A 12,500-nucleotide genomic window follows, 5' to 3' on the forward strand; every position below is an offset into this window, starting at 1 on the left:
CGAGTAGAGGGCTAAATGTGGAAGTTAAAAAGTGATAAGACGTGCCCAACGCGCCGACACCCAGAAGACCGTCGCAGCAGCCGGTCCAAGACTAAAACCAGGCGGTTCAGTCGTTCCCAGGTTTATAGTCAAAGGTGAAAGGAGACGAAGAAACAGGACGAGAAAGGTCGACCCCAACGCCAAAGACGTCTCGAAGAACTTGGAGGGAAAACCAAGAGCGAGCACCGGGTCCGAGGCCATATTCAGAGGCATTGAGTGAGAAGTGGTTCAGGGCCCGAGTCGCTGCTGCAGAAGCCAAAAGGAAGATTTATCAAGCGGAAGACCACAGGTTGAACAAGGTGAGTGCAAGACAGAGGCAGCGACTGGGAGGTCACGGCGCCGAGCACGCTGACGACCTGCCAAGGAGCTCAGAGCACGATGCAGAGGAGGGTTGGTGAAAGGTCGACCACACTCTGAGGTGAGCGCCACCCCGGAGGAACCACCACATCAGGATATTGAACTCTGTGAGCGATGAAGCAGCAGAGGTGACCTTGACTTGGTGGCCGTGGCCGTGGGGGAAGCTGCCGGACGCTCAGCCGATGGCTACGTGGACGATTGAGTCTGGAGATCTTGTGTTTGGCCTCCGACTGCAGGTTGAAACCTCTGGTTCAACTTCACCTCGTGGCTGATAACACGGAACAGTCTCGACTCTGAAGAGTGGAAGAGACGCCATGTTACACCAACGAGAGATGCAACTGGCATTAGGACCCTGAGGCGCCGGCTGTAGCCATCAGTCAACCTCCAACATCCGCCTCCACGCTCGTTAATTCATTAACAGTTCTTCTCTGTCTTTCTCTTCTGGGAGCCAGACTTTACTTGACCAACTCACCGGTCAGTAGATTAGCTGAGGGGGCCCTCGGAGAACCGCCACTATTTTTTGAAATACATAGTTCAGTCTCTCGACCAATGTGTTCAGCCAATTTATGTAATGACACTCGTGACTTAGAACCTTCCAGGCTTCCCGGGGACCATTGTCTTGGCTCCGTGTGAACCAGCTGTTCTTAAAGATGGACGTAGATTCCAGGTGTCTGAAGCCTGTCTTCTCTCTGATGACCAGCAGGGGGCGACTCCACTGGTGGTTTCTGTAGAAGTCTGTGAGAAGATGACTCCACTTCTCACTTGATTTAAAACGTCACTTAACGTTAAGTTAACGATCAAGTTCAAAATCATCTGTCCCTTTCCCCCCCCCCCCCCCCCCCCCCCCCTCAGAAGTGACCGACATGGAGGAAGAGGAAGTGCCCGCTGCTCCGGTGTCGGAGGGAGAAATGGAAAATGTCCTGACCGCGAGAGGAGAGAGAGAAGAAGAGTCTGTCCAGGAAACGGTGGTGACAGCGGCCACGGCTGTTGTCGTGACTACGGGGAGGAGGGAGGAAGAGGAGGAGGAAACTGACAAAATATCAGAGGAAGAGGAGGAGGAGGAAAATCCAGCAGAGATGGAGGGAGGAGAAGAAGAAGAGGACGGAGAGGAAGACGAGAGTAAAGGAAAAACGTTCCCGGGGCCTTGGGAATCAGAGGTAGGAACTTTTAAAACTCAATATCCGAAACTGAAAACTGCATCATCAGCTGCAACTGGAATGATCAGATAGCAGGACACTTGAGTCAAATCATGAAATCAGCAGACACAGATCTTGATGAATATGTTCATGGTCCTTGGTCCCTCCCTCTCGTTTCTATGTAAGATTAATTAGTTCGTTATCTTTGAGATGAGACTGGATTCGTTGTTCGCTCCGTATTTTTCAGAATCAACTCAACAAACTCTGTCTCAACTTCCCAAATTGATGAACCAGTGGGACTGATACAACTCGTCTAGAAGCCTCACAGATTCTGGTCTACTTGTGTGTTGGTGTGTTTTCAGGCGTCGTCTGATGTGAAGCCTCCGCTGCCAGACCCCGCCTTCAACCGCAGGTGCAGCCTGCTCGCCAGTGACGTGAGTTCACCTCATTATTTGAACGTTTTACTGCTCACATATTAACACGTCAAGTTATTTCTCTCCGTCCGCACGACACACACACACACACACACACACACACACACACACACACACACACACACACACACACACACACAGCGTCCGCTCAAACTACTTCCTGTTTCTGACCTGTCAACATAAAAGTGTCCTGCACTATATTGAACACTGTGTCTTTGTGACGGCCATCTTGGACGACTCAGTCATAAACCCGGTGCTCGATCTGAAGTCAGAGCATCGCCTGAGTCATTTGAATCCATCCTGAGGGGAACGTGAACGTCCGAGCTGCGTTCCAGTGACGGTGATATTTCACTCAACACCTCAAATGTCGACCTGTCGGTGGCTCAGGACAATCCCAGAAGTCAGTGGGACTTCAGTTCGAGGCTCACGGTCACAAGTCACGTGAACACAGGAACAGCGAGGAACCTGCTGCTGTGGTTTGCTTTTTAAACTCCCGAATAAAACCACCTTGAGTGTCAACTGGGACACGTTGCCATTGGTAACCGTCCCTGGGAAGAAGATGGGCCTTTCATTCGACACAGAGCGGAGAACATACACGACTGCACCAGCGGCTGGAAGCAGAGATCTCGCAGTGAGAACGGTGAGTGAGGGCGACTGTTGGGACGTGGGGGGCGAGATGTCGACCCCCCCGGCGCGAGTCAAATTGGGCAGCTCGGCTGATCTGCGACAGCAGAGTGACTCATCGGCCACGGTGGAAGAGAGTCAAGCCGCTCGGTGAAACCGTCTCCACCGCCGGAGCGTCTCTTCGACCAGCCACCGTCAGATGAGAAGGAGAAGATCTGTCTGTCTTTTTGTGTTTCTCTCTCTCTCTCTGCGCTTCACCGCAGCCCTCGATGCTGCTGTTACCATGGAGACATAGAAGTTGTGCTCCTGGAAGCCGTGACAGAAATTACAGCCTCCTAAACACTGAATCATCAACAAGAGGAAATGTATCCAGAAATACGCAGAGTCTTCAAAACAGTTTTGATTTGTGCTCAAGTGCAGCAGACGTTCAAGATTACATGAAAAATATATTGTCCCAACATGACATGAACACACACACACACACACACACACACTCTGTTCTAACACTCTCGTCCGTCCTGCAGGTGAAGTATAAGGAAGACTTTGAGAAGATGAAGGGCCAGAGTCTGTTTGTTCCTGGAGCTGAACTCATCCATTCCAAGAACATCAGCGCGGTGATATCCGAGGTCTGAGCACCACATGTATTTATTCTGTCTTACGTCTCGGTATCACAACACAACAACCTCAAATCCAACCTCAGCCGTGAAACCCTTCAAGTTTGAATCAAATAGTCGAGTCAAGACTCATTCGAGTGATGCCCAACGTCTTAACGCTGATCCCCACGAAGAGGATCTTTGTCTCTTTCCCAACATCGACTCATCGGTCTGATCATTTTTGTCCTAATGTGCGATCGTTTCAGTCCAAGTACAAGGAGGACGGGAAGAAGGAGGCGTCGCTTTCCCTCTACTCCGTCCTGCCGGAGACGCCGGCGACACAACACGCCAGAGAAGCTTCGGCGCTGCAGAGCGAGGTAGATGAACTTCAGTACGGCGTAACAAGTGTTCTCACGTGAAAATGGTTTCCTTTAAACTGTGGAAATAAGACCCAGGTGATGGATGTAGACTTTGAATCTGGAAGGAGGTCTGCTTCAGTTTATTCCAAGAGCCAACAGCTAAGAACTGCCTCCGTTAGTCTCTAGAGATCCTGTAAGTGCTGGATCCTCTGGATCAGTTTAAAGGATATCACACGTTTTTGTTTCTTTGTTTTTCAGATTAAATACAAAGGGAACGTGAAGACGGAGATCTCCTCCTCTCTTTATTCTCTTTTGCCCGAAACCACGGAGACTCAGTTTGTCAAAGAGCTGACGGAGATACTGAGCGAGGTCAGACTGGATGGATAGATGACAAGATGATGGATGGATGGATGGATGGATGATATGATGATGGATGGATGGATGACATGATGATGGATGGATGGATGACATGACGACGGATGGATAGATGAAAAGATGATGGATGGATGGATGACATGACGGCAGATGGATGGATGACATGACAACGGATGGATGGATGGATGAATGACATGATGATGGATGGATGGATGACATGACAACGGATGGATGGATGACATGACAACGGATGGATGGATGACACGACGATGGATGGATGGATGGATGGATGACATGATGATGGATGGATAGATGACAAGATGATGGATGGATGGATGACATGATGATGGGTGGATGGATGACATGACGACGGATGGATGGATGGATGGATGACATGATGATGGATGGATAGATGACAAGATGATGGATGGATGGATGACATGACGACGGATGGATGGATGGATGGATGACATGATGATGGATGGATGGATGACATGATGATGGATGGATGACATGATGATGGATGGATGGATGACATGATGATGGATGGATGGATGACATGACGACGGATGGATAGATGACAAGATGATGGATGGATGGATGACATGACGGCGGATGGATGGATGACATGACGATGGATGGATGGATGACATGACGACGGATGGATGGATGACATGACGATGGATGGATGGATGACATGACGACGGATGGATGGATGACATGACGATGGATGGATAGATGGATGACATGACGATGGATGGATGGATGACACGACGATGGATGGATAGATGGATGACATGACGATGGATGGATGGATGACACGACGACAGATGGATGGATGACATGACGATGGATGGATGGATGACACGACGACAGATGGATGGATGGATGACATGACGATGGATGGATGGATGACACGACGATGGATGGATGGATGACATGACGATGGATGGATGGATGACATGACGACGGATGGATGGATGACATGACGATGGATGGATGGTGGACGCATGTATTGATATTTCCTCTCTGCCTGCTCCTCAGAACAAGTACAAGGAGGAAGGAAAGAAGGAGATGAGCAGCTGTTTGTACTCGCAGCTTCCCGAAACCGCCGAGATGCAGCTGGCGAAGACCGTCCACGAGTTCCAGAGCGAGGTACGAGGTTTACAACGAAGGAAAAGGCTGAAAAATAGAGTTTGCCTTTGTCAGAGTTCCTGGACAAAATATGTTCATTTCTTTTCAGATTGACTTTAATCTCAGATAATCTCCGAGTTTTCACCCCCGCAAATGTAAAACTTTATAATCTGAGAGAATATGTAATTTGATTTTTTTCACCCTGTAAATTTCCACCTTGATTTCAAAGAATATTCCAGGTTTATCTCTAAAATACCAATTTTTCCCCCTCAGCATATTACCCCCCATCCCCCTCTTCTACTGTAGAGAGTGTTCATACATCGTCGTATGAACACTAGTGACATGATCTCGATTTGATCAGACTTAATCTCGTTCCGCTTCAGAAAAAGTACAAAGAAGACGGAAAGAGAAAAGCTTCCATCTCCCTCTACTCGCAACTTGCAGACACCCCAGAAATCCAACACGCTCTGGAGGTGACGCAGCTGCAGAGCCAGGTACAGTGTAACACACACACACACACACACACACACACACACACACACACTGAGCTACAGCGGTCGACACCAACCTGTCACTCCATCAGTGTGCTCACTATGTGGCGTGTGAGCTTCTCTGTCCAGAGAAAACAATCCAAGCCATGACAGTAAATGCTTTGGACCCAGGGTCCGTGAAGTTCTGAAAACAAAGACAATATCTGTACGAAGCTGTTTACTGTACATGGCTCATGAAAAACGAAAATAGTATGTTTTTAAACTTTGTCACTGCTGGCCGACTCGTTTGACCGTCAGTCACCTTATAGCGTTGCAGTATTCCAATCAGGACAGACGAGTGGATGAGGAATCATCATCATGTAATGTAATGATACGTGATGACAAAGTCTTCATGGACTCCACGGGGAGATAATGTAGTTCTGTCTCACAAACCTTTGTCCAGATCCACACCAACACCTCATGGATTCTTTCCTGCTCCACTTTCCACCCTTCCAACAGGTTTACTGGAAATTGGTTTGTGAACAAACAAACCTCAGAAAAGTTGGTTTGTGAATGAACGAAGGAACATACAGACTTGATTATCTAAATGTCCGAAATTCGAAATTTGCTGTTCACCAACATGACCCATGTCAAATCCCGATACTTTGTCGTATTGGGAGCATTGGTGGAATATGGGCGAGCGAGTCAGCGTAGTGCTGCTGCGTGTGTCCTCCGTGTCCCAGGTGAACTATCGGCCGAAGACGCTGGTGAAAGGAGCTCCCTCGTCTCTTTACTCTCAGCTGCCCGACACCTCGGACATCCAGTTCGCCAGAGAGATGACGGAGATGCAGAGTGAGGTACGACCACACGCTCGTACCAACGCATATTACACACGACGATGTGGAGAATCCAACGAACTCCTAATCTGTCCTCTGTCAGAGTAAATACAAGGACGTGGGCCGGAGGCGCCTCTCTCAGAGCTTCTACTCTCAGCTCCCGGAGACGGCCGAGACGCAGTTCGCCAAAGCTGTTGCCGAGCTGCAGAGCGAGGTGAGAGGCTCCACACGGGACGTGGTCGCGGGGCGTGGTCGCGGGACGTGGTCGCGGGACGTGGTCGCGGGACGTGGTCACGGGGTCACGGGGTCACGGGGCGTGGTCACGGGGTCACGGGACGTGGTCACGGGGTCACGGGGTCACGGGACGTGGTCACAGGGTCACGGGACGTGGTCACAGACTGGCCAATTCGTAATTCATAAATTAGTTGGTGAAAAAAGGTTTCACAAACCCACGGCGTGGTGAATCGTGTGTGTCGTCTTCTCCAGATGCGGTACAAGGACGCGGGGAAGAAGGGCGTCGCCTCGTGTTTGTACTCTCTTCTGCCGGAGACTTTGGAGACGGCTCACGCCAAGGAAGTGTCCGAGCTCCTCAGCGAGGTACAGCCCCGACCGCAAAACCACTCAAACGTAAATAACAAAAACCCCTCAGGTGGATGACGCAGATCTGGGCCTGATCTCTGCAGGTGAAGTACAAAGAGGACGGTAAGAAGGAGATGAGCGTCAGCCTGTACTCGCTGCTGCCGCAGACGCTGGACACGCAGCACGCCAGAGAGGCGTCGCAGCTGCAGAGCGAGGTACCACTCTGTTTCTTTCTGCAGCTCCTTGTCATCGCGTGTGGTCGATGTGGCTCGACGCTCTGGTGTCTCCCGCAGGTGAAGTACAAAGAAGGTGTGAAGCAGAAGAGTCCGAGCAGTTTGTACCATCAGCTCGCCGAGACCCCGGAGACACATCTGGCCAAACAGCTGTCGGAGCTGCAGAGCGAGGTACAGAGTGAAGACGTGTGGCGTCCTACAGCTTCCTTCGTCACAGTCCTGCAGAGGTCTTACAATTGTAGATGCTGCAGGAGAAACAGGTTATGAAAAGTATTAATAACAGAATACTGAGAAACAATGTTCAGACCTGATACTGACGTATAAAACATCTTCAGAGCATTGAGACACTGTTTGTGATTCATTTTATGACCCAGTGGTTTTCTCTTTGGACAGTAGGATCATGGAACAGGTTATTTCACTGTATTATTAAATTATTATTATTATACACTGTATATTAAAGGTCTTGGACTTGACACTGGTCACTGATGTTTACTGGCGTTTGGTGACGTATTTATGATTTAATTACGATGTTTCGTGACGTTTTTATATTTTTATATGAGGTTCTTTGAGGTTTTTACAATGTTTGGTCAGGTTTTGTGAGTTCTGTGATGTTTTTATGATGTTTTGTGATGTTTTCACTATGTTTTTTTCAGGTTTTTGCGATGAATCGTGACGTTTCTAAGGTGTTTTGCGAGGTTTGACGATATTCTACAATGTTCTGTGATGTCTTCTGATGTTCTGTGATATTTTTATGATACCTGCAGACGAAGTATAAAGAGGCTGGAATGAAGGAAGTGAATACCTGCCTCTACGCTCTTCTTCCTGAAACCCTGGAGACACAACACGCCAGAGAGGCCACGGAGCTGCTCAGTGAGGTCTCTGCTCTCATTGGTTGAGATCCATTGTGCACGGAGGTCGGCTCACTGGACGCTCACTGCTCCTCTTCTCTCGTGTCCTCCAGAACAAGTACAAGGAGAGCGGCAGGAGGGACATGTCCAGCTCGCTGTACGCCACGCTGCCCGACACTCCGGAGAGCAGCTTCGCCCGAGAGATGACGGACATGCAGAGCGAGGTGCATCTCCCTCTCAGTACAGTGAACCGCTCCTTTATGTCTTTCCAGATAAAGAGGTGGGATGAGGTTTCAAATCAGAGGTCAATCAAATGGTTTAACTGCGTTGCTCTACGGGTCCAGTCGGCTGTCGCTGCTGATCTGTGACGACACAGAGATTTGATTGTGTGATTTCTGGAGAGAAACGGAGAGATGATGAACTTTTCAAGCGAGGGTTTCTCTTCTTCCTGTTTGTCCTGTAACAGAAGCGTCCGGGGACGTGACTCATTCGTGCGTTTGGTTTTCTGTCTTTCTCCACAGAGTAAATACCGAGAGGACGGGACGAAGAGCTTGTCCCAGAGCATCTTCAGTCGGCTGCCGGAGACCGTCGAGACGCAGTTCGTCAAAAGCGTGTCTGAGCTGCAGAGTGAGGTGAGGAACAAAAGAGTCAAATGTCCGACGAAGGTTTTTCCCCATGGCGGGGAGGCCGCGTGCCTCGAGTCCTCCCACACCACACTCGTCCTGCAGAAGTGGGATGAACGGCTTTTCCTATCAACTTCATTTCGTTGTTGAGCTGAAAGTTTCTGTTGTTCATGTGCATGTGAGGACTCATCAGCTGGTTCTGACTCATCAGCTGGTTCTGACTCATCAGCTGGTTCTGACTGCATCTTAGATGAAGTACAGGAAGGGAAAGGCCGACGTGTCCAGCTCGCTGTACTCCGCTCTGCCCGAGACTCTGGAGACGCTGCACGCCAAGGAAGCGTCTGAGCTGCAGAGTGAGGTAGCAACACACGCACACACACACACACACGCACGCACACACACGCGCACACACACACACGCACGCACACACACGCGCACGCACGCACGCACGCACACACACACACTCACACACACACACACACACACACACACACACACACACACACACTCACACACACACACACACACTCACACACACACACACACACACACACGCACGCACACACGCGCACGCACGCACACACACACACTCACACACACACACACACACACACACGCACACACGCGCACGCACGCACGCACGCACACACACACACACACTCACACACACACACGTACGCACGCACACACACACTCACGCACACACACACGTACGCACGCCGGCACACACACACACACACACACACTCACACACACACACACACACACACGCGCGCGTCCCTGTGTTGTTCTGATGTGTGTGTGTGTGTGTGCAGCTGCGGTACAAGGCGGCCCTGAAGGAAGGCCTCTCCTCCGGTCTGTTCCACCTGCTGCCTCAGACCTTAGAGACGGTCCACGCCAAAGACGTCTCCGAGCTCGTCAGCGAGGTAACGACGGGGACACACGAGGAATAATGAATAATGTAACTGTATCCTGGATTCCTGGTTCTGGTCTTTCTTTCTTCCAGGTGAAGTACAGAGAGGACGGTAAGAAGGAGATGAGCGTCAGCCTGTACTCGCTGCTGCCGCAGACGCTGGACACGCAGCACGCCAGAGAGGCGTCGCAGCTGCAGAGCGAGGTACTCGCACCAGTTACTGACTGTGTGAACATCAGTACAGACACAAGATCTGTTATTATCTTGATTTTATGATTTAATCCAAAGAACTGACATCACTGCAGAAGAGCTGTGGACATCACATTGGTTCATTGGACGTGGTTCCAAAATTTGGGTCGCGACTGAAGATGCTTTCAGAACCAACGAACGATCGAACGGACAGGTTTTTAATCTCAGAGGTTTGTTTACGAACGAACAAACGAACGAACAAAAACTCCAGAAAAAATGTCCAGATCCCAGTGGCCGGACGTCGGAAAGCATCTTCAAGTGACTGAAGCGTGGATCCTGAGGCTCGGTCAGCTGGGAGCCGCTGGTCTTGTGGACCTTCGTCCCAGTCGACCTCAGATCAGATGTGATGAGGTGAGCGCCCGTGTGACGCTGCCCCTGTGTCCCGCAGGCCAAGTACAGAGGAGGTCTGAAGGCCGAGAGCAGCTTGTACCACCGCCTCCCAGAGACCACGGAGACGCAGCTGGCCAAACATCTGTCGGAGCTGCAGAGCGAGGTGCCTCCGTGTTCTCACTTGTTCCTCACACAGGACAGATGTGTATTCAGGCTGTTGGACCGAATAATAGAGAAATGATTAGAGGTGGCGAGGCGCTTTGACGTCTGCATGTCGACTCACGTAGATGAAATCCTCTCTGGACAAAGCGGCGACTAGAAGCTGCGTGTGGCGCGATGCACCAAGCACCCGGTCGTGCTGAGTGACCGTGTTTGTTTCCAACCGCAGACCAAGTACAAGGAGGCGAGCAGGAGGGCGGCGAGCAGCAGCCTGTACGCGCTGCTGCCTCACACCATGGACACGCAGCACGCCAAGGACGCCGGCGGGCTGCTCAGCGAGGTAACGGCTCTCTTCTGATTTCGCCATTTGTCCAGATTGAGTCCGGCGTCGGCACTCTCCTCATGCGTTGGTCCTCGGCCTTGTTCATTGGTTCCACAGATCAGGTACAAGGAGAGCGGGAGGAAGGAGCTGTCCAGCTCGCTGTACTCCACGCTGCCCGACACTTCAGACACCAGCTTCGCCCGAGAGATGACGGACTCGCTGAGCGAGGTGAGCGAGGCGAGAGCAGAATCGAATCCATCAAAGTATCAAACGCTCGTACTGGACATTGAAAGAAAAACCTCTGTGTATATTTCCTGAGACTTCTTAGCCCCTCAGAAACCCGTGTATGAGTCATTTCATAAGTCTTTATGACAATAAGAAATGATATCGATTAAAGGCCGTGTCCTTATGAAACCTGTTGATCTGTGGTTTCCTCCGGGTCATTCCCAATAGAAACCTGCGATCAGAAAGAAGTATTGTCTTAATCCGAGTTTGTAAATTTCATTCAAACGATGAACTGACCTCACAACTTGAGGGGACACATGAAAGAAAGTTAAATCAGTGTGAGGACACAGAAATAGTTTGTCCGACCTCTGATCCGTGGATCTGTGGTCAGAGGAGGACTGGACACATCTGGACTTTCAAACTTTTTGTCTCGTCGTAAGTGTTTTTGCCGTTGGACAGTTTCTCCGCCGCCGTCGGTGTTGAATGAAGAAACATCTATTAATGTGTTGATATGTAAAAACAAATCACACTAAATCACATCGGCGTTTATTTCCTCCAGAGCAAGTACAAGGAGGCCGGGAAGAGAAGCCTCTCGCAGAGTTTTTACTCTCAGCTGCCCGAAACCGCCGAGACGCAGTTTGCCAAGAGTGTGTCGGAGCTGCAGAGCGAGGTGAGAGACATTCACTCCACGGAAATCCTGCTCCGCCAAGAGGATGTGCAGACATGGATGTTAACACAACATGGACCATACAATTCTTGATTGATTCATTCTTCAGAATAAAAGCCCCGGAGGTTCCACTGTGATTCATTTTGTAATAACCAAGACCTCTCAAGTGTTAATCGTGGGAACAGACTCATGTCGTTAGCATCGCCAAGGGGGTTTATAGCAAAGATGCTGCTGAAATAAAAGACATGTGTTGTACATATCACTCGTTATACACTTCTCTAGAGTGTAGTGTATATTCACCTCACAACACTAAATGGAAACACATATAAAGGATTTACTTTATGAGAATCTGAGTCCATGTGAAGAATACTAAAAACATCTATGCAGATGACACACAACTCTATATTTTTCAAAAGACGGCATCCAAAGCCGGCGATCGTGTGAAACCGGTGTGAGGCAGTTTGCTTTTGTGTTTTGTTTGGTTCCAGATGAAGTACAAGGAAGCGGGAAAGAAAGGAGCGACGAGCTCCTTGTACTCGACTTTACCCAAGACTCTGGAAACTCTTCACGCCAAAGAGGCTTCGCAGCTGCAGAGTCAGGTACCCGCTCACGAAGCCGTACTTTCTGATGGTTTTTTCCCCAGCTACTGTAAATATAAATCTGTGTGTGTGTGTGTGTGTCTGTGTGTGTGTGTGTGTGTGTGTGTGTATGTGTGTGTGTGTGTGTGTGTGTGTGTGTGTGTGTGTCTGTGTCTGTGTCTGTGTGTGTGTGTGTGTGTGTCTCTCTGTCTGTCTGTCTGTCTGTCTGTCTGTCTGTGTGTCTGTCTGTCTGTCTGTCTGTCTGTCTGTGTATCTGTGTGTCTGTCTGTCTGTCTGTCTGTCTGTCTGTCTGTCTGTCTGTCTGTCTGTGTGTGTGTGTGTGTGTGTGTGTGTGTGTGTGTGTGTGTGTGTCTGTGTGTGTGTGTGTGTGTGTGTGTGTGTCTGTGTCTGTGTGTC

At 49.9% G+C, this 12,500-nt stretch overlaps 1 protein-coding gene across 30 annotated transcripts in view; it reads left to right on the forward strand.

Annotated features, from left to right (window-relative positions):
* nebl (nebulette) overlaps positions 1–12,500 on the forward strand; it is a 55,421-nt gene that overhangs the window by 17,751 nt on the left and 25,170 nt on the right. For 9 of the 30 annotated variants that reach the window (XR_004786605.2, XM_035619455.2, XM_035619460.2 and 6 more), the window contains 23 exons: positions 1,249–1,553; positions 1,895–1,966; positions 3,115–3,216; positions 3,450–3,560; positions 3,801–3,911; positions 4,962–5,072; positions 5,435–5,545; positions 6,265–6,378; positions 6,461–6,571; positions 6,844–6,954; positions 7,041–7,151; positions 7,230–7,340; positions 7,934–8,044; positions 8,131–8,241; positions 8,539–8,649; positions 8,891–8,998; positions 9,456–9,566; positions 9,647–9,757; positions 10,191–10,295; positions 10,521–10,631; positions 10,731–10,841; positions 11,398–11,508; positions 11,994–12,104. The exons of 5 other annotated variants lie outside the window; for them this stretch is intronic. Coding sequence is in view for 22 of the 25 variants with exons in the window: in XM_035619455.2 (XP_035475348.2) it covers positions 1,260–1,553; positions 1,895–1,966; positions 3,115–3,216; positions 3,450–3,560; positions 3,801–3,911; positions 4,962–5,072; positions 5,435–5,545; positions 6,265–6,378; positions 6,461–6,571; positions 6,844–6,954; positions 7,041–7,151; positions 7,230–7,340; positions 7,934–8,044; positions 8,131–8,241; positions 8,539–8,649; positions 8,891–8,998; positions 9,456–9,566; positions 9,647–9,757; positions 10,191–10,295; positions 10,521–10,631; positions 10,731–10,841; positions 11,398–11,508; positions 11,994–12,104 (2,682 nt within the window). In the remaining 3 variants the exon portion in view is untranslated. 16 more of the 30 variants (XM_035619457.2, XM_035619466.2, XM_035619463.2 and 13 more) reach the window with 16 other exon arrangements.

This window comes from Scophthalmus maximus, chromosome 21, assembly GCF_022379125.1.
Source record: "Scophthalmus maximus strain ysfricsl-2021 chromosome 21, ASM2237912v1, whole genome shotgun sequence".
NCBI lineage: Eukaryota > Metazoa > Chordata > Actinopteri > Pleuronectiformes > Scophthalmidae > Scophthalmus > Scophthalmus maximus.